General features: G+C 31.8%; 1 protein-coding gene across 10 annotated transcripts; it reads left to right on the forward strand.

Annotated features, from left to right (window-relative positions):
* Positions 1 to 279: 279 nt before the first annotated feature.
* LOC111419770 (calmodulin-regulated spectrin-associated protein patronin) lies at positions 280 to 22,327 on the forward strand. Of its 10 annotated transcripts, none has more exons than XM_071196658.1 (20): positions 281 to 695; positions 5,071 to 5,166; positions 5,247 to 5,462; positions 5,513 to 5,746; positions 5,802 to 6,052; positions 6,465 to 6,571; positions 7,070 to 7,192; positions 8,126 to 9,234; positions 9,806 to 9,955; positions 10,136 to 10,263; positions 10,324 to 11,428; positions 11,482 to 11,691; positions 11,752 to 11,988; positions 12,050 to 12,227; positions 12,341 to 12,436; positions 17,658 to 17,744; positions 18,365 to 18,457; positions 20,279 to 20,506; positions 20,623 to 20,905; positions 20,963 to 22,327. In XM_071196658.1, the coding sequence occupies exons 1-20, from the start codon at positions 561 to 563 to the stop codon at positions 21,105 to 21,107; spliced, it is 5,211 nt and encodes a 1,736-aa protein (XP_071052759.1). In that variant the 5' UTR covers positions 281 to 560; the 3' UTR covers positions 21,108 to 22,327. The 10 variants fall into 10 exon arrangements, with proteins under 10 accessions (XP_071052768.1, XP_071052759.1, XP_071052766.1 ...); XM_071196659.1 differs by lacking the exon at positions 281 to 695 and adding an exon at positions 993 to 1,635; XM_071196665.1 differs by lacking the exon at positions 20,279 to 20,506.
* The last annotated feature ends 196 nt before the right edge of the window (positions 22,328 to 22,523 follow it).

The following is a 22,523-nucleotide window of genomic DNA, read 5'->3' on the forward strand; positions in this document are numbered from 1 at the left end:
CTTTCCCGGTAATTTAATTTTAAAATTGAGTTTGATGTTAAATTATGGGAATCTGTATTACCGATACCGATTAGTTTTTAATAATCAAACGATTATAAATAACCTTTAATTATAAGATAAACCTTTAACTTCTTTAAATAAAAATTAAAAGAAAACATTTTTTTTAATAATTAACATTTAAATGCTTTTTGTTTAAAATTAAATCACAGGGAATTTTGTTTTTAATCAAAGTTGACACCAAATTACTTGACAACTTTGCCGATAGGTGCGCTATCGGTTTTTTTTTTCACAATGACAACCCGAACTTGTCAAAAAAATAGGCGATTTTTAGCCGTAAACACACGTTCATCTCGCCGATTTAACCGTTATGTTTAATCAGGAAACTGTCTCGCGATTAATTTTTAGATGTAGTGTACGTTAAAGCGAAAAAAAAATAAGTCCCAATAATCGTATATTGCATGTGTGTGAGTGTCTATTCGGAGAGGTATCTGAAGTTGCGTAGGTTGGGCTATGACATTGGAAACTGTAGGCAGGTTCGTTTTCTGCACGGTTTTCTGTGAATGTGGAGTGCTATTGCGAAGATATTCAAGAAAGGAAATAACGAGCAAAGTGGCGAAACGAAATTCGTAGAAGAAATGGACCGACCGGAGGTGAAACGGTCCGATGAAATGCCTGATACTTATGATACCACTCAGGTAAGAAGTAAGAAATTAAATATTTTTAAGTAAACATATCGGCAGAACTATATTTAAGTTGTAAAATAAGAATCAGCTGACCCAAAATTATCTCATTCCTAACCCTATTTAATTCGATATATTCGTCCTTCACAAAAATTCATTCTAAATGTATCTGTGAGTCATTCTCTAAGGTCCCAAAGCTATTTATTGTGTTTCTCTTCCCGTTATCTTCTTATCGCAACTCAAAAACTAACAGTCTTAGGTTTTTAAGGCACCGGTCTCACACTTGGCGTAAATAATCGATATATGTGATGTAATATTTATTAAAAGGGATCGTCGTTTTTAAGACGAATAGAAATTAATTGATCCCGGACAAAATTCTATGTTAATTTTTATGCAGAGATCGTATAAATAGCACGTGGGTCGTATCACACACGAGGTGTTTCAAGTTTCGTTGTTCAAAGTTACATAGAAAGTTTAGTTATTGTTTTTTATTGAAAATAAAAATGAATCAAATACATAAATGTATTTTTTTATTATATTAATCTTGATGTATAACACAATAAATTATCGTGATCGGTTTAAATTGTTTATTAAAAATTCTTTAATCGTTTTTTTTAAAAATGGTGAAAATTTAAAATTATTCTTTTTCTCCCCACCCAAATACACTTGATTCAAGCTCAGAATTCAAGTAAGAAAATGTGTATACCTCTCGATTCGCGTTCTACAGTCGATAAATGTCTTGGTTACCGAATGGAGGTGTAATGGAACTAAGTAAAAATGTTATTGTATCAACTGTACTAAGACGACAACCATGAATTTCCTTTTTGGTGTTAAAAATTAATAACTTGCTTATAAAATGGTGTTGAGTGTGGCAACTGTGAGTTCTTTGACCGGGTGTTCTGCCCAATTCGATAACAATAAATCGGAACTTTGCGTCTCTTTGATCACGTACACGGTGAGTCCGATTTTAGAATTTCTAATAAGATTCGGTTTTTGAATTAATGAATAAATAGAGTACGGTTAAATTTAACGAAAAGAAAAATGATTTTTTTAAAATCCCGTTAGCTTGGGCTTTAGGCAGAACTATTTTGCGGTTAATAGCTAGGAAATCGTGGATAATAACGGCTGTGTTCACACCGTACACTCTTACGCTATAATAATTAACAATAGGTTGTTATAATTAAGTTTTCCTCTTTAGTTTGAGAAGTTTATTGCTGGTAAAAATTACTTTCTTTCTCATCGCAGTGCTTTCTATTAATTCGCATTGAAGTTGTTTTTCAGAATTTCATGTTTTAAAATAACAGTTACATATAGTTCATTTTTTTTCTATAATACCTATCAATTTGTTGTAAAGTTGGCAAAATTAACCGGGAGTTTTGTTTTATCATGTTTTGAAGTAAATATGTCACATTGACGTTTGAGCTTTCGTTATTCAAAAAGAAAAGGTGCAGTAAAAGTGTTGTGGGGTGTTTATTTGCCATTTATTTACCTAGAAAAGGTATTTTATTCTATTAATTACTTTGTAGCACGTTTTTACAACAAATATGTACTTCGTTAAAATCGTATTTATCTAAAAATTTATAGAAACCCTAAATAATTTACATTGACAAGTATTATAGAAAAAAACGAACTATATGTATGTAAAAAAAATTGACATCACAGGTTAGAAATGTCACTTGTCATGTTACAAATATCATCTTACAATTTTTAACGACTAAAATTATATGAAGGTATTTAAAACATCTACTTATTGCTTTAATGAATCAAAGCAAATTGACGTCATAAATTTCGATGTTTCAAAAATTACATTTAAATCACTGACTCAGATTGACATCTCGCCAAGCGACTTAATGCGACCGATGACGTCATCAACCCATTGCGTTAAATCTTCGTTGGTGATATAAGAAAATTTTGTACAATTTTCTTGATGAAGCAAGAGAAGGTAAAAAAATTAGTGCTACTAAAATGAATGATAGTTTAATAAAAGTTACGAATCTACTTAGCAAGTATATTCAAAATTTTTGACTAAAAATAATAGTTTCATAAGTTTGTCATAACTAAATTTAACAGTACAATTTAATGTTTGAAGAAACATATTATTACTATTGTCTACGCTTATCTTATTTGTCATTGATGATCACTTCGTTTGCTTATTGACATGGTCGCCATAGAAAGTGCAGCTTCTACTACATACATATAAAGAAATATACTATTCAGCGCACAAGTTTGTGAAAACAGTAGATGCAACAAACAAGTAGTTTAAGTAAATTCTTATTTTGCGCTTAGACGGTATATTGTCATAAAACCGATGATAGTCTTGATTAAAGACAAATTTTAGGCGACGTAGAGGTCGTAAAGATGATGAGATGAATGTAGCAGAAGAAGATTGGCTCTATAAGGTAACTATAACCATTCATTAGTAAATTGTCACGTCGAATTGGCGAGAAAACGTTTAGTTGTTTGAAGCTTTTAAAAAAAATGTGTTTTATAGAAAATGGTTATACACAATTCAACTTTTGTTGAGTATGACCACCATAGTAAAGTTGAAAAGTATGTATTTTAACCGTGCTTATAAAAAATTTCGTGCTTTGATGTTGAGGGAATCCTTTGATTCTCATCAGAAAATAAAAAATTATTATTGAAAATTTTTCTGTGCTTAAGACCCCTTCTGGCTCCATAGCCTTGCTTCTCATAAGACTGAAACTCAGAGTTATCATAAGGACGTTTCCTTTTCCTAGCAAATCTTTTCCTTTATAAAACTATCCAATGCCTCTACTATTAAGTTATGTTACATTTTATGTCGAACAGTGCAAGTGTATAGTAGTTTCGTAACTACGGGTATGAAAATTATTAGTTTTTCATGTATTATTTTTATTAAACAATTTCGTTCTTTGTATTAAAATGAATAACCAAAATGTAAATATAATTCTAATTCTAGAGTTATAAAAATAGTTTGAGATTTTTGGCTCTTTATAAACGTAAAATTCTATGAGCGTTGGTAAGGATGTAATAATTTAAGTCCCTCTTAATTCTTAAGAGTTTTGAAAAGAAAGACACGAAACTGGAGTTTGTGGAATTTAAAGGACGCTCTCGATAAATCGTTCAAGTTTGAACAAAAATAAGTTAATTGTGATTTATTTTTAAAAGAATTTTTCGTACGTAAATGAAGTTTTCTTGAAACAAATTGAAGAAAAAGATTTTCTTAAATCATTCCATTAAAAAAAAAAGGATTGTCAGTTTCCAGTTTTGGCCCATTCTGTAGCTTTCACACTTTCCGTTTACTCTCCGTAAACATTCTTGAAATTCCGAGGCGTTTCCAGTTTTGCACGCGTCGTTTCAGTCAATAAATAAACATGATCGAAAACGACGTCGTTTCCCCATCAATTTCAAATCGAATCGAATGTACCGGAAATAGGTCAACAAATTGAGCACTCCAAAAACATCTTTCCTCCAAATTCTCTCCATACTTAAAGAAACGAATGTTCTTTCATTCCTTTTTCATATTGCAATTCTTTTCTTTGACACAATACAAATGCACGTCATCACAATGGCACGTTAATTCAAATGAGAAAATTTTCGGGTCATCACCTTGAAGGTTCTCGCTGTTTATGGTCGCGACATCTGGTCAATTCTTAATAAAAAAAACTGTAATCGCGCCCACTTTAACTGACGTTTTATGTTTTGTATCATTTTCTTTTTGATTATAACTTGAAGTTAAATATTATTTACTCAACTTGGACAATAAATAGTTGTTGTATCCACAACAGCTATTAAAACTTTCGAAGATACTCGAGAAGATGAATTATTGATTTCTCGCCTCTGGTTATAACAGGTGGTAATTTGAAATTTCTAGGTTATGTAAGCCTTAAGATCTCTACTAAACAAGAATAAAGAGCGGATTGTTGAATGCGTAAGGGGGCGTACTTATTACCTATTGTTGGATATTATTTCTCTTTGCTTATTTTTGTGTTTGTCATGATGTTTTGTTCGGAATTTTTTAATTTTTAGTTACGAATTGGAAGCAATACGTTTTTTGAAAAATGGAAATTTTGTTGACCTCTTCGCAAAACTCTTCTCGTACGCTAAACATTCCCGTAGTTATCTCTATAAATACATTGCCAGTCTACACTTCCTGATCGTTAGAAGTTTAACCGCTGCAAAGTTCTTGGAGTTTATTTATTCCAATGAGCTCACCACGTTGGATGGCTTTAATGTAAAAAAGTGCAAATTAACCGGCCGGACGAGTTCTTTAAAGATTTGCAATACGATAGCTATGGTTGCGGTTTAGAAAATCAATTCCTTCGGCGATTAAATAAATCATTTATGTTTATTAATCGATACTAATTAATTTATTAATAAAGTACAATAATATGGATTTAATTATTTTTAGGCGAAACAACGAGCTGCGATAAAATGGTTACTATCCAAAGCGTTTAACAACAAAGTACCCGAGAATCTTAGCGAACCTTTTTACAGAGATTACGAGGTAAGATTTAAAACAAAAAGGAAAAATCCTTGGTTCAAGATTCCTTTTTTAACCGGTAAATTATCGTGTTTCTTTTGTAGAATCAAGAACATTTAAAACCTCATATAGTTGGAGCTTTAGCGAGTGCGGAAATGTACTGTATGGCATTGGGTAATATTTATTCGGATCCAAATTACCACAACCTCAATCACTGGTCAATTTTGCAAACGTTAGCTAGGAAAGGTGTTTATGTTTCCGAACCGAATAATTCAGCGCTTACAGAAACCACTTTAATTCAAACTAATCCACTTAGACTGGTAAACATGTTTCTTTTAATTAATACAGTAATTATATTTTTTTTATTTAGAACGCACACATGGCTGTAATAGAATCAATAATGACCTTATACGCGAAAGAGGTGATCACTTCGGATAGAGTTTTGGCGGCAATACAACGTTTTAGTCACAGCGGAAAATATCCCCAAGTTAAAACACCGGACACGTATGAACAAGGCCTTTTGATGTGGGTTTCGCATACATGCGATGCTTTACAACAAAAAATACAACAAGATTTGAATGTTGGTGTTACGAACGGTGGAGAGGTAAATAAATTAATTTCGTCTAATCAATTATTTTTAAACATTATTTTATTTTTAGGGAGATAGATTAAGACCTCCGGAATTTCCCCAATTGAAAGATATGAAAGATTTATGCGACGGTGTGGCTTTAGCTGCTTTATTATCGTATTATTGTCCTGATGAGCTTCCTTGGACTGCAATAAAAGTGTCTCGACTGCCCACAATATCGGAAAGTCTTCATAATTTAAGTCTGGTTCAAGATTTTTGTAATAGGTGTTTGCAAAGTTCGGTGTTTCATATGCTGCCAGAAGATATTACATATATGAGAGGGTATATTTTTTTATATCCTGTGAGAATCCACTAAGTATTTCAAAAGGACAAGGTGGCTCATTTTAAGGACCAATATACCGTTCTAACGCAACCTGTTGGTTGGATGTAGAGCGTCTCCGCGTTATTACTGCTGTTGCATACTCTAATAAGCTAATTTAAAATTGTAAATATGTAGTATTCAGTAACGGAGCGATTAAATTTAATTGTCTGCAATTATCACAAGGTTATCAATGATTAGAATATTATTTGAAGACCTACCATTACAATCTATAGATTTTTTGGAGTAAAAACGGTTTGGTTATTTTTGAGTAAATTAAATCAAGTTAAAATTTGTATGAAAATTTGTCCAGTTGATACACTTAGTGGACTTATTTGTGTATTGATAAATATTAATTTATATTTTTGATTTTAGGTCAATGAAAACCACCCTAGTAGCCTTTTTAGCGGATCTCTTTAACGTTTTAGAAATACATCCAATTAAATGTGTAAGATATCCAGGATCTGAAAAAATGTCAATGGGTAAGAAATTATAATTTAACCACCTTATAATGAATATAATAGTTATTAATTTGCTATAATACCCCTTTTTTATGTTAATTTGCTAATTTCTGTGCTTAGTAAAAATTTCTTTTAGCTTTTTATCTCTTTACCTCTATTTTTGTTTTTTTTGTTTGAATAATTTTGAAAATAATTACCACATTTTTATAAGAAAATTAAACACTTTTTCGGTGGTGGTCAAATAAAACTTTTATAACATAAAAACGCTTATTAGCTTAGTTGTTTAGCTTACAAATTGTAATTTATGTTTATTGATTTATTAAGATTTGTTTAAACACGTTTTTTTTTATTTAATTCTTTTATTAATTTAATTTAATTTCAATTAAGTTAGGAAAAAAAAAGATTTCAATGTTTTAGAATTATTTAAGTAGGTAAAAAAAAATCAACAATAGTTTTTTCTTAAGTCACTAAAAAACATGTTGTGATATCTTGGTTATTTGTATAATATTGTGTATGTAGAGAGCTTTCCGCCGCGCAACGCACACGGCGTTGTGCACAAGCGCAATTTGACGCAATCCGTGATGAGTCCCATTCCGGACCTGCGCAGCAATCTTGATGATCCCGCAGTGCAGGCTTTCCAAGGTAAAAACCGCAAAATCAAAAAAGGGCAGAATCAAGACACATTTAAGATTTTTTTTTTGTTTACGTTATTTTTTCATAGTGTTTGTCATCGTCTTGTGGTTTTTATTTCAAACATTTTATATTTATTTTCTTTATTTGAGCATTTCATTCGATGCATTATTTATTTTTAGTTTCGTTTTGTTTTGTAGGTAGCACTTTTTGGTCCCGTTTCGTTTTTATGTCAGTTATAGTTTTTGTTGCGTTTTATTTTAAATCGATTTAATTTAAATCGATTGTGAATTTGAAGCTAAATAATACAAGATTTTTGGAAACTAACAAATAATTACGTAGATTAATTCGTAATTTGGTGCTTGGGCTTTGTTTTATTCTTTTAAAATGTAGATAGAAAATTAAAAGAAAATCTAATCGAAAATGTCTGACTGAAAATTAATATTATTGTTATTCTCCCTAATCAAGCGTAGTATTAGAAATAAATCTACAATTTTCTGTCAATCATTTTCGATTTTTTTGTATTATATTGTCCAAATTAATCTTTAATAACACAAAAGTTTTTTCGCTTTAAAGTCGAGATGAATCATCTGCTTGTTTTTTTATGCTTTAACAATTTATAGGTTCATAAAATTTTATCCATGTAAATAATTTGATATTTATGCATGCTCAAAGCAACTTTTTCTCGCTTTCGTTATCTACAATTTTTATTATCACCAGCAACGCTAAATTAGTCACCATTCAATCGAAATTGTTTATATTTAGATCTAGACCGATAAAAATTCCATATCAGATACGGTAAAAATCCAAAACTTAAAAGTGCTTTGAACATTTAAACATCAAATTATTGATTTACTAATAATACCTACATTGTTAAAAACACTCAAAATTAATCAAAAAATATTTTCTATTAACTAAAATTCAATTAAAACCGATAATTTTTAGTGTCTCGATCAACGCCAACACACACACCATTAAAGAAAACGAATTCGTTTCAACTTAGTATGTCCGAAATGAGCGAAGACAGTCTTCGAAGGCCGTCTTCTGAAGATTCTTCGTTTGTAGTTCATCGTGGCAAAAACATACCAACTTTAAGTTCTATATTGGGAGTGAAAGAAAAGCAAAATAATGATAGCAAAGCCGATGAACGTGGAGAATCTAAAGCCGCCGGAAAACCGAGTAATTGGGAAGAAAATAAACGACCGACTTTCGCAGGAAGAAGATCTAGAAGGAATTCAACTTCGGATGATTCTCAATTGACGATTGAAAATTTCGGTGGTAGTCAAGATAATTTAAATTTTATCGGTCGAAATCCAGATAAAGAAGTGGGAGCACATGTAGGTAGAAAAATTTCGACTCCTTCAATAGAAAAAATGGAAAGAATCGAAAATCCTGCTGTTAGATCATCGCTTCAAGATGCTCGAGGCTCTTTTCAATTAGGTTACGATAATGGCTGTGAAAAATCAGAATATGAAAAAGAAAGCTTTAAACTCAAAAAACAACTTAGCAGTGATGATATTTCATTACGAAACCTAACATTAAAAGAAAAAGAAAATCAGCAACTAATTACTGAAACGGAAGTTGTTGATGGCGATACAACAAGGATGAGTTTTGCTGATTTAAAATTAGGCGGAAATTCCCCTAAAGGTATTCAATTAACGTACATTCACGGTGAGAAAGATGACGAACAGCAGAAGAAATTATTATCGAAATCTAGTTTTTTAAATAAATCGAATTCAACTACAAACGGTGGTGAACAACAAAAAAAAACTTGTTTCGCTACGTTACCAAATACAACCACGTGGCAACAACAATCGAATAATAATATGTTGCAAGCTAACCAAAGCCATAATAATAATAATCAAAGTGTGGAAAATAACGTTGATGATCATTCGAATATGGGTCCGGTTATGGCGGCTCAATTAACCGACATTAAAATGAAATTGGAAGAAAAACGAAGACAAATTGAAACGGAAAAACGAAAAATGGAAATTGTCATGGACAAACAAAGACAAAAAGTTGGAAAAGCTGCGTTTTTGCAAGCTGTGGTCAAGGTAAGAATTTAAAAAAAACTTCTTTTTCACAAAGACACAAACCTTGACTTTATGTACAATTTGTAATAATAATATCTATTAGCTAACGGAATTGGTAAGGTGGAGTTGCGTTGTTTACAAAATTTGTCACTTTATTTTTTTATGTTATTTTTTATTGTTGTTTGGGGAAAATTCCCCTCATTTTGGGAATTGTTAGTGTGTAGAGGGCTTTTATATATTTATTTTGATTATTTTGTTTAAAGGCATGGCTTGGTTTTTTTATAAAAAAAAAACAATATCCAAGCTAAACACTTAGGAGTTCGATTTTGACGTTGCGTTTCAAAGAGTAGAATCAAGATTTTTAATTTAGGTCATATTGACAGATTAATTTGACGTTTCTTCTATCAATTTCTTGTTCTGAAAGGGGAACTGTCAAATTGTATCTTAAGATTCATAATAACTATTGAGCATGATTTCCACCACCAAATCGATTTTCGTTCTTGTTGTTGATTTTTTTTTAAATCAACTTATTTTTTTATGTAAATTTTCTGGTGTTGGTCACGGTATCAAGTTGGAAAAAACTAACTTTCAGGGTAAAAGTAACGTAGTTAAGCCCCACAATGACATAATGGCCGACAGTTTGGTGGCCGGAAGCGGAGGCGGTGGTTCCGAACCTGCGAGCCCCGCTCCTGAACACACCACCACCACCGTTCCCAAACCTCAGCGGCCCTTCACCCTCCAGGTATACACAAAAAGAAATTTAAAAAAATATTAATAACAAATACACCAATTTATACAGCTTTCGATTTTGTTTTGCTTTTAATATTTTTTGTTTTTGCTTTATTTTTTATGTTGTATGTTTTTGCTTTCTTATTATTAATACTTTGTGGTGTTTTGAGTTATAAATTAAAAATACTTTTAGGAGATTAACGATGACGCATCTGCTACGGAAAGAAAATGGTTGGAAAGGAATGAACCATTTGTTGAAACGCGTCGAACCCCTGATATCGAAAATATGGATCTGGAACAATATCAGCAATCGATGGCACAGTAAGATTATGAAATAACCTTTATATTGAGAATTAAATCGGTTAAACAAATTTTTTTTAGAATGAATACTAGTCTTCAGGATATACAAGCTGATATACAAAGATTGGCAAATCAGCATCAACAGATTCAAGCAGCTCAAGACCACCAAAAACAACCGATGTATCCACAAGGTTTTATGACGGTGACTCATCATCATCATCATCCTCAGTATTCTTCCCAACAATCATATCATCAACCGCAACAGTATCAACCATCGATATACGCCCCACTGCAAACCTCTGCAAGCGCCCCACATATACCTCAAACTCTTTATCAATCGAATCAGTCTCAATTTTTCTTGCATCAATCGAATCAACAACAACAACAAGCGCCTATGATTCCTCAAAGACGTACTTGGGCTCAACAACCTCTTCCTGTTAATCTTGAATCGTTTGGCGGTGGTGGGGGTCAAGCGAATGAAATGCGAACTTGGGGTAAACCACAAAATCCGGCTTCGTTTATTTTACATGAACAAACGGAAAGATACCAAGATAAGTATCAAGAAAAATACCAAGAAAAGGAACGTTACCAAGAATTCGGAGGATTGCAAAGATACCAAAACGGCTCGGGAAGTGATCATAACCTTAACAGTCATCATCAAGGTTTCTCTTTAAGTCAACAACACCAACAGAGCCAACTTTACGGAACTCCATCTGCTTCGCCACAACATAAAAACATTCATCGACAAATTTCGCAATTAATGGAACCGGTTCGCAAAAGTAGTATTACTCACGCTCCGATTCCAGCGCCACCTGTTGATGATATGGCGCCCCAAAATATATCGTTTATTGGAAATCCAGATGAAGAAATCAGTGAGGGTATTAGCCGTTTGAATATCACTTCTGGCAGTAGAACTTATAGGATTCCCTCGCCGACGAGACCGTTAATTTCGAAAAATTCGTTTCAACCGTCCCCATCACCACCAGTTGTCGAAAAATCAACCCCATCAAAAACCGAAGTTAGTAGTTTGAATAACGACCCGATAAATCAGAAAGGATTTTACATTAGTTTTGACAATGAACAACCGAAACGTCCGAAACCGCCGCTTAGAACTAAGAGAATGTCGCCGAAAAAAGAAAGGAGTTATATCGAGGATGATCAAAATTATGAAACCCCTCCGCCACTGGTAAAAATAAATTATTACACTTTATATCTTATTTATATAAATTTTAAATTTAGGAAAAATCTGAAAGAACGAAACAATTAGAAAGGGAATTAGAACAAGAACGTTTAAAGACAAAATTGGAGGAAGAATTTAGGGCGAAAGAACATAGCGCCAGATATCGAATGGAAGAAAATATTGTTAGGAAAACAAGAGAAACTAGTCAAGAACGTGCTGAAAAGGCAGAAGCGATTATAATAGGAAATGAATTGAGTAATCCGGATCCAGTAATAATATAAATTAAATTAGGATTAATTATTAATTTAACTTAATTAATTAATTTTTAGGAATTAATGGATGAGAAAGAACGAAAAAAAGAACGAATAATGTTGCTATCTTTACAACGACGTCAACAACAAGAGGAAGTAAAACAAATCAAGGAACAAGAAGCGCAAGCGAGAAGGGAAAAGGAAAAAATGAAGGAGGAAGAAAAAGCCAGGAAAAAAGAGGAACAAGCCCAAAGAAGAGCTGCCATATTTGAACAGTATAAAATTAAAAAAGCAATTGAAGAAGCCGAAAGAGAAGTGTGTAATTCTTCTTTTTTTTTTTAATAAGTTTTAATTTTATGAAATATTTCTTGCAAAGGGTAAAGATGTTGATAAGGGCTTGTTACATTCACTGAAGCCAACACCCAAGGTAAGGGCGAAGGGGGCGGTGAGGCCTCGACCGAAAACTATTCATATCGATAGTGGATCTGTTGAGATGGCTGAAGGGATGTTGCAACCAAGTAGAGCCAAAAGGGGATCTAATACCAACCTAACAGGTAACTTTATACAAATTTAATTAATTGAACAAGCAAAATCCTGAATACCCTGCAAAACTTAGTTGTTTATTTTATTTATTTTGTTTTAATTTATTTTTTTAATTTTTTTATAGCTGTTAATTATAACCCAGCTACAATGAAACGCGATTATTACAAAGGTTCCCAAGATAGTTTAGCCAACACCACTTTACTTTATAGCACTAATAGAGGTTTGTTTTTGTTTTATATGAACCCTTATCGAAATCAATGTTTAGTATGTATTCCATATGTATTTTTTTATTTATTAGTGGAGATTTTAATAATAAAATTATAATTTAATTCAGTGAGGCCCATATAAATGCAGTGTAAGGCGGTTATAACCGCTGAATTTCTTATAATTTTTGTAATGCAGACAGCGTTTACAATCTCTTTCTTCTTTATCTGAGAAATTGGTTACATGTGCCAGCATGAGTCTAATTACAGTTGTGTAGATTCATATTGTAACTATCGGATGGTGTCTCCGATATTTTTGGCGCAAAGGAGGAAAAAACATTGTGCGTAAATGCTGCCCTACTGTTGGCGCTTAGGGATATCGTGATGATATCTACTTCAACCGATTAACCTGGGACTAACAGTTTACTACTTACAAGGGAAGTATCAGAACTGTCTCTCACCGATTTTCTTGAAATTTGGTACAGCGATAGTATGGCCAAAAATAAGTTTTACGTATTTTTTTATACGTGCTAATAAAGCCCCTGGGGCGAGTTATAAGGGTTGGAAATCGGGGCGAAATATATACCGTATTTTCTCGAATCTTATCCGCACTCGAATCTAATCCGCACCCCGATTTTAAAAATGCATAATGGTAAAAAAATTTAGTTTGCGAATGTAATCCGCATCTTTCTCTGAGCAATTCGACAACAACAAAATGATGCGATGCTTGTTGTTAACCATAAATATATCATAATAGTAATATATTTATGCATAGTATACATATATACATAAAATTATTATAAATTAAGCCAGCACAAATTAGGCGGAGTTCAGGTGCAGCCGTAACAGCACCTGCTCTTCCACTCAAACCTAATAAAACTAATTCTAAATATACAAGAGAGAAAAAGAGAAGAAAAACGAAAAGAAAAAGACCCGATGGTGAAATCATAATTAATTACTAAGCGTAAACTGCCCGATCCCTGTCGCCGTACAATGCATTTTAAATTTGAGACAAGCGGCCGTTCACTCTGTGACGAAACAACCTTGAAGAAATGCAACATTTTATAGTTGATGGCAAATCATTAAGAATATGTGTTATTTGGTATGAAAAGCATTTCTTAAATAGTTGGTGATGATGTATCGGCGGGGTAAGAGTGCCCTTGAATCGAATATTCAAGGTATGAACATCGGTACGAAATTTTATTTTATTGAACAAGTATGGAGGTTTCTTCAAAGTAATTATATTAAAGAACAAAACCGCCGAATGAAGTATGCGCCTGTTTTTCATGTTGAGCCAACTCAAATCCTTTAATTTGTGCGTAACATGCTGACGTCCCCGTAACCCAAATATCAAGCGCAAACAAGAATTTTGAATTTTCTGAATTTTTTTCGTATTACTATACGAAATACACTGATCATACAATGTATCACAATAATTAAAATGCGCTAACACCAAGGCCTCGCACAAAAGCACCCTTGTTCTACGATTGAGGAACGACCGACCGCCATAAATCAGCTTAAGAGCAGCATACGCGGAAGCAGTGCACTTATTGATGTGTTTATTAAAGTTTAAATTTTCGTCCAATAAGACACCCAAGTTTTTCACACAATCCTTCAGCGGCAATACTTGATTGTTGACAACTATCTTGACCCGATCCCGAACAGAATTGTCACTTATCACCTTTCTTGGCCCAAATAAAATCAGCTCTGTTTTAGCAGCTTTAAGACAAAGGCAGTGACGCCTAAAGGCAGTAAGCCTTTGAATAATCTAAGAGACACATCAAAGTCAATTTTCCTTGCTCTGTGCTTCGTATGACATCGTCCACAATATTCGATAGAACTGTATTACAGCCATAATGCTTTCTAAAACCTGACTGTGTAGGCGGTAAAAGGTTGTATTCCGTAACATAGTCCTTTAATTGTAATTCGATTACTCTTTCTGTAATTTTAATACTAGCAAAGGTTGGACAAACTACAATTTCCCAAAAGCTCCTAATGATTTTCAAAGAAATTTCAATTTGTCTCAAACTGTGAATGCCGACGAAATAGCAGTATATCTGGATATGCCTCCCAATTTCCTTAGAAACGAGTGGTTGCGAAAAATTGAGCATAACATTAGTATGCTAGCAGTAACAAGTGATAGGGAAAAATTGCTGTCATTATTAATATTGAGAAAAAACCATTCTGAAATCCGAAAGACTTCCCGAATGACGTCTTAGTTAGGGCACAATAAAAGGATGAATAATGGAAAAGCTGATGATGGAATGGTTAAGACAAGTATGGAGTTGTAGACCAGGAACACACATGGAAAACGACCCCTGAAAACAATATTATAACATCATTTAAGAAGTTTTGTATAACCATTGCTTTGGACAGATCCGAAGATGACGTAATATGGGCAGAAAATGATACATACAAATGTAAATATCGTTCTAAAACCCTTAACAGCGTTATTGTTATAATGCGATTTTATTTTACTATTTTACTGCGAATCTAATCCGCACTCGATTGTAATCCGCATTTGATTTTAGAGCATATAAAATTTGTAAAAAGGGTGCGGATTAGATTCGAGAAAATACGGTATATTCGCTTATAGGCTGAAAACGAAAATAGCTATCGAAATGTGGTAAATGTAAACTGATATTCATTTTCAAAGAGCTTTTCATTGATATATCACACATATATCTGAGGGTGTCAGGGGGTAAACTACCCCTAGTTTTTTGGAATATTTTAAAAACTACCCTGTCGATTTTGGCGATATTATGTATCCTTATAGTACGTTTAAAAATATTAATGACGTGTTTTTTCTCGTTTACCTCTGACCATCCCCTGCAAAGTTACGGGGTATGATAAATAACCCCTTTTCTTAAGAATAATGTGATAAACTGTTATACTTTTGAACAATATTTTGAAGAAAACCATTAATTAGATGTAAATTAAGATTTACGCAGTAAAATAAACCCTATACGACATTAAGGGGTGGCTGGGGTTAACTACCCTAACCACCCCAAAAATTATTTTTTCTTTGCAAAAATTGTTTGTCGATTTTGGTGCAATTTACCACGATGATTTTTTTATACGTTAGGTAGTACTATTGTAAGAACTTACAAGGGTTACAAGTTTGGGGTAGAAAATATATTTTTGCTAATAACTTTCATACTCCCACGGAAAAAGCTTCTTAATCCTTCTTCTATTTAAATAACACAAAAGTTAGGATAATTATATAAATATTTATTAATAATAGTTAAAAAGCAATTGAAAAAAAATGGTTAGGTAAGTATCACAAATTGTATTCTACATTGTTAGTTTAGTTTTTTTTAAATTTATTTTTATTTAATGTATTGTTGATAATCATTGTTTCTATCAGTTGTGTTAAATCTGAATGTAGTAAAGTGATAACCCTGTCCTTATATAGTGTGAGGTTAGTCGCACACGCATATCATATCTGCAAATGGAAAGCTACTTTCTCATCTTTTCATTGTTTTAAAAGGATCCTCTGGTACGTTTGGACCGAGGGTAATAAATACAATGTTCAAAGCAGATAACATATTCGTTTTGGCATCAAAGTCTGGTAAACTGACTTCAGCTCATATGAAGAATTGGCTACAAAATGTCTATTTCCCAAACACCGGACCCAAATCATTACTATTACTGGATTCGTGGAGTGGCCACTGCCCTGAAATTATTAATGAAGTAACTCCATCGGATGTTAAGTTTAAATATTTGTTTATACCTGCAGGGACAATAGGTCAAATTCAACCCCTGAATGTATTTGGTTTTAAAATATGGAAAAATTTCATTAGAAGATTTTCTGATCAGGTTATTCTCTACCAGTACGATGTCAATTTGTATCAGCGAGATAATATTTTAAAATTGCAGTCCTTAACGCATAGTCAGTTGTCTTCCCCACGATTTATTAATGTTTTTAAATACGCCTGGTTTGCATCTGGATATATAGAAGAGAGACCAGAACAGTTTGAAAATCCCGTGGAGGTTTGCTTTTCCAATGAAAAACCTACGTGCGATATCTGTGGAGATATAGCTGTTATAACTTGTGCATGGTGTAAACAATCGTTGTGTTTAAAACATTTTTTCCATGATTTTCATTATTGCCAACAATATATTGAATAAAAAAAAGTAAAAATAAAGAAATTAAATTAATAATGTAGAATACAATTTGTGATAATCAACCATTCTTTTGTCAGTTACTTTTTAACTCATTATTAATAATTGTGTTATTTAAATAGAATAAGGATAAAAAAGCTTTTTCCGTAGGAGTATGGAAGTTATTAGCGAAAATATATTTTCTACCCCAAACTTCTAACCCTTGTAAGTTCTTACAATAGTACTACCTAACGTATAAACAAATCATCGTGGAAAATTGCACCAAAATCGACAAACAATTTTCGCAAAAAAAATTAATTTTTGGGGTAGTTAACCCCAGCCACCCCTTATTGTCGTATAGGATTTATTTTACTGCGTAAATCTTAATTTACAACTAATTAATGGTTTTCTTCAAAATATTGTTCAAAAGTGTAACTGATTATCACATTATTCTTAAGGAAAGGGGTTATCTATCATACCCCGTAATTTTGCAAGGGATGGTCAGAGGCAAATAAGAAAAAACACGTCATTAATATTTTTAAACGTACTATAAGGACACATATTATCGCCAAAATCGATAGGGTAGTTTTTAAAATATTCCAAAAAAGTAGGGGTAGTTTACCCCCTGAAGCCCTCAGATATATGTGTGATATATCAATGGAAAGCTCTTTGAAAATGAATATCAGTTTACATTTACCACATTTCGATAGCTATTTTCGTTTTCAGCCTATAAGCGAATATATATATTTCGCCCCGATTTCCAACCCTTATAACTCGCCCCAGGGGCGTTATTAGCACGTATAAAAAAATACGTAAACCTTATTTTTGGCCATACTATCGCTGTACCAAATTTCAACAAAATCGGTGAGGAACCACCCTTCAGAAAGTTAAATATGACAAATGGCTGGATGAAAGCTTGGATACAACATTGGAATTATAAGAATAAATTAATTTTACCCTATTAATTTAGGATTTTTGACTATTATACATCATTATAACCACAATTTCATTATAGACGGAGGCGTTATAACCCGCATACACTGTATAAATAGTAACCTGAGGAAATATGTTATAATTGGTTTATATATTTATTTCTTGTAGTAAATTAAAAAAAATATATTTTAATTGATTTAGATTCGCCTGATGATAGTAGAGGAATGTCGCCGTGTCATAGCGCCAACCAAACATTAGGGAGAAGAAGTTCATATAAAACGTCCAGAGGTAAATGTCTCTTTTTTTTTATTGTAAACTATTTTTTCTGTTGTGTGTAGTAGCGACCGAAAAAAAAACAACACGCTTTCATATACAGGAATACACGTATATACTTTATATATTTATTATTATTATCAGTATAATCTGTTATCGTGGGGGTGTAGTTTTGTTTTGTCTTTTTTCCGTTATTTTTTTGTTTTGGTTTTTTTTTTTTGAGTTATCCTCTTTGATTTTGCGTCTTTGACTCTTACATTCGGAAAGCGCGCGCTTTTTCCACAGTTTGTAGTGTGTTTGTCTCTATCTGTGGCACGCAATTTCCTGCCAGCCAAATTGAAAAGAAACATCTCTTCTCCATTTCATTTATAAAATATTAAATCATATTACAAAAAAACGAAATAATTTCGGGTAACTCATTTTTCAAAGTCGGTGTATAATAATAACGTTTTTATTGTTTCTTGTCTTTTTAATAATTTCCTGTGTCCTCGTCCTGTTTATTATGTTTTTTGTTTAGTTATTAATTTTTTTTTTTTTTTCGTTACGAATTTGTTCGTTTTTGCATTTAAATTGAAATAAAAAGTTAAATATTTTTAAGTGAAATGGACAGTAGCGTTTGTATGATGTATTTGCAGACCCGTCGCCTGCTCAAGTCCGCGGCAGGCCTAAGTATTCGACTTATCAAAACTTTAAAGGGCGCAAGTCCAACTCTATGATGAATTTGTACGGTAAGATCTCTCTAAACTTTCACTCACATTTTCTTCTTAATCTCCGTCTGTTACTATGTCTTTTGTCTCAGGCCTAATTTATTTACTTTTTTAATTATGTGGTGTTTCAAAGCTTTTTGCAGCTCCTCAGGTTTATTTGATATTTAATTCTTCATTATTTTTTTTTTTGTACAGTTTTTTCAAGGTGTCGGTTAAAATATCATTCTTATTAAAATCCATTTCTTTGTTATTTCATTTTAATTCAATTTATTTTTAACTTTGTGGTTATCGGTTGCATTTTTTTCACTTGCTACTTTTGGGTTTATTTATTTATTTTTTTTTGTGGTGGTGGTTATTGTTTATTGTTGTTGTAGATTTAGATTGTTGGATTGTTTTTTTTTTGTTGGGTTTGCAATTTTTTTGTTAAAAATTAAAATAGCGATTCGTTCTGGCGACTCCTATAGAAAGGTAACAAATTAGAATTTTTTATTATAAATTATAGTTTTTTTCATTCTTTTTATGTTAAAAATCGAAGGAAACATCTTAATTTTTTTAAAAGTATTTTCGCCTTGCTTTTTTTAAACAAAATAGTTAGTTGAATGAAGCCTGAAGAACGTTAAAGGTATGTTTATTAGAAATATCCCCCAATTTTTTTAATTTCATGAATGAAAATTAGTAAATTGAGCATTGTTGCATTTTTTTAATTATTATTCCCTTTTATCTTTTTTAACTTCTTTTTTAATTACACCAAAATTCAAAACCCAGTTTCTTTCAACCCAACAAATTAATTTAACAAAACAATGAGTTTTTAAGAAATGTCAAAACTGACAGTTACTTAATAACTATCGAGATTAATTAATTTTTAAGGATTATTTCGACTATAAAGTTAATTTTTGGATTAATTTATTGAAAGAATAATTTAGATGTGACTCATAATAGTATATTAAAAAACAAGTTTCGTAAGACACGCTTGAAATGCACGAATTCAAGTTGAAAAACGAGTTTTTTAATGAATGAGTGCTTTAAGTCTTATGAAACGTGTTTTTTATGATATTTTTTGTAATTCGCGTTTTTATACTTTTTTTTAACAAAAATAAAGTAAATTTTGGCAATGTAGGGAAATAGGTATGTAGCAGTTGGTAACACCGGAACACTTGAAAATAGAAACTTTGAATTGACAATTAGAAACTGTCAAAACACAAAATATATTCACCTGAAAAAAATTTTTGATGTACAGGTCCCAAAATAAGAGAAATTGCTCAGAGTCAATGTCCTCATCATTGTGGACTTTGTATTCGATGCTAAGAACGTGTTAAAACATCCATAGACAAAAATTGTCACATTGACAACTAGAAAAATTAATGACCCAATGTCACCAACTTGAACCGGTTCCATAAAATGTTAGTAAAATCTCATTACAGCATCGGATGCTGTAAGGAGTCTCATTACAGCATCCGTTTGAGTACTGTTATAGCTTCCATTACTGTAGCGAATTACAAAAAAACATTTATGAATGACGTTAAAAATATAAATGATGGTTAGTTCCAATTAAAATGTGTCAATGTCATTATTAATGTTAAACTAACCTCAAGTATACTTAACTAACTTCACTTATATTTATAGTTGAAATTTTGACAAATAACTTAAAAGCTCTATTGTATATTAATTAATATCACAAATTTTAATATTAAACCATTTTATTAATCATATTACGTTATTTTCTGAAATCGTATTACTCAGATTTCAGAAACAATATTTCTTGTATACATTTTTATTATAACTTCTTACTAACGTAACCTTTTAATACTAACCCAATTTCTTCATCTCTCTTATAAAACCTAGGTTCGAGTACCGATCAAGATAGTTTAGCGTATCGTTACGGCGACACTGATTCGGGTTTGGGAAGGGCTACGCCGCCACGTCGAGCACCATCACCTGGAATGGGGCCCATGCGGCATTTACCGTCGCCTTCAGGTCCAGGTAGTTTACCTGGATTAATGTCAAAGCGACGAATTTTCGATGACGGATCCAGCGATATCAGTTCTTCTAGTAGTATGATGGATTATACAGGTTTGTTGCATGTGTTAGCATGATTTTTTTATTTAGTTTATGCTTTCAATGGATTTTACAAAAAAAATTTATTAAATTTGTTACTATTTTTGGTGGGAATTAATTATTTTTTGTAGGTCCAAGATTGTATAAGCAGCCGGCTACAAAATCGAATCGTGGGATAATGTTGAACGCCGTCGAATATTGTGTTTTCCCGGGAGTTGTTAATAAAGAGGCGAAACAAAAAGTGTTGGAGGAGATTGCGCGATCGGAAAGCAAGCACTTTTTGATTTTGTTTAGAGATACGGGATGCCAATTTAGAGCACTTTACTCCTACTGTCCGGATAGAGAGGAAGTTTTGAAATTATATGGAACTGGTCCAAAACAAGTCAACGATAGGATGTTCGATAAATTTTTTAAGTAAGCTATAACAACAACAAAATTTAATAAACAATTTAATAAAATTTTTGTTTCTAGATACAACTCAGGTGGTAAATGTTTCTCTCAAGTACACACCAAGCACCTGACGGTGACGATCGACGCTTTCACGATACACAATTCTCTGTGGCAAGGGAAAAAAGTGAATTTACCCAATAAAAAGGATATGGCATTGGTCATTTAGGTTTTGATTTGGTTGCGTCGCAATCTCTTAGCGGCTATTTATTTAAAAAAGCGAAAAAAGGAGAAAAACGATTTAACAAGAAGAAGCGATTTTTGCCCATTATAATTTTTCAATTTATTTTGACCCCAAGTTAACATTAACTGCTTTATTACCATTGCATACTATACTGTAATTTTTAACGTGATCTTTTATAAAGAAAAAAATGATTGAAAAACCAAGCGTACTCACACAATCTTCTCGAATTACAAAAACTAAAAAAGAAAATAGTTTAAAAATTAATTAACCCCCTAAAAGTCATTTTTTATCAATGCCAATGACACTGCATCTGATTGTGAGATATATTAGAATTTTTATTAAGAAAAATAGGAAATGGATTTTTTTATTTTGTCTTTATTATTACACAAAAGGAGTATTTTGTCTTTAGAAAAACGAAAAATGTATTGTTATTGTAGCGTAACGTAATTGTATAAAAAGAAGGAATTTAATAATAATTATTATTAATTTAAAAGAAAAGGTTTGGTTGTGATTTATTATTATTGATAATATTTTTTTTAATCGGTAGAAAAAGAAAATATGAAAAATGTCCATGAATGAAAACAATAATTTTATTAGTGTCATTCCAACAAGAATAAAATTAACAATAAAATGTTATATTTATAAAATTATATCTTATTAGTAATAAAATGACGTACGGGGCTGTACTTTCAAGCTTTTTCAAAAGCTTTTCTTTTGTAAACAGTCATTGTTGACGTCGTTCGAAAAAAGAATAATAACTTTTCGTCCTAGTGCGAAATAAAGTTTATAAACGGTGCACCAGCCTTAAAAATAGAATGAAAAACGAACGAATTGCTTCGATTTACTTTGTTGAAATAACAGTTTGAATAAAAACGATTTCTTTTCACTCACATTTACATTTTTAAAATAGGCGCCAATTTAAAACGAAAAATGTTAAAAAAAAAACAAATCGCGTACATAAACTTAAGGAATTACTACTACTAAATAAATTTAATTAAAAAACGTCTTTTTTTCTCATTTTTACGTAAAGTATTTATCATTGTAATATTCAGCATTGATGTGTTATCCAATTTTAGCCACTACCGCTAACCTTTTTCATTGTACATATTATGTTTTTATAATGTATTTATTAATGATACACTTAATATTGAAAAATGTGAGTCGTTGTTACTCTTATGGCAAAAATAAAAAGTAATAACCAAAAATTTTTTATACATTTCCTACACATTTTATTTATTCCTTTATCATCCTTCATTGAAATCAGAACTATTAACCTCAGACCACAAGTTAAATACATGCAATAATAATATTGCTTTATCAATGTTTATTGATTCAATTATCATGAGTTATTGTTAAATTTAAAAAAAATATTTTTAGAAAGTGATAACCCTAGTGACTTTA

Source organism: Onthophagus taurus, chromosome 6, assembly GCF_036711975.1.
Source record: "Onthophagus taurus isolate NC chromosome 6, IU_Otau_3.0, whole genome shotgun sequence".
Lineage (NCBI taxonomy): Eukaryota > Metazoa > Arthropoda > Insecta > Coleoptera > Scarabaeidae > Onthophagus > Onthophagus taurus.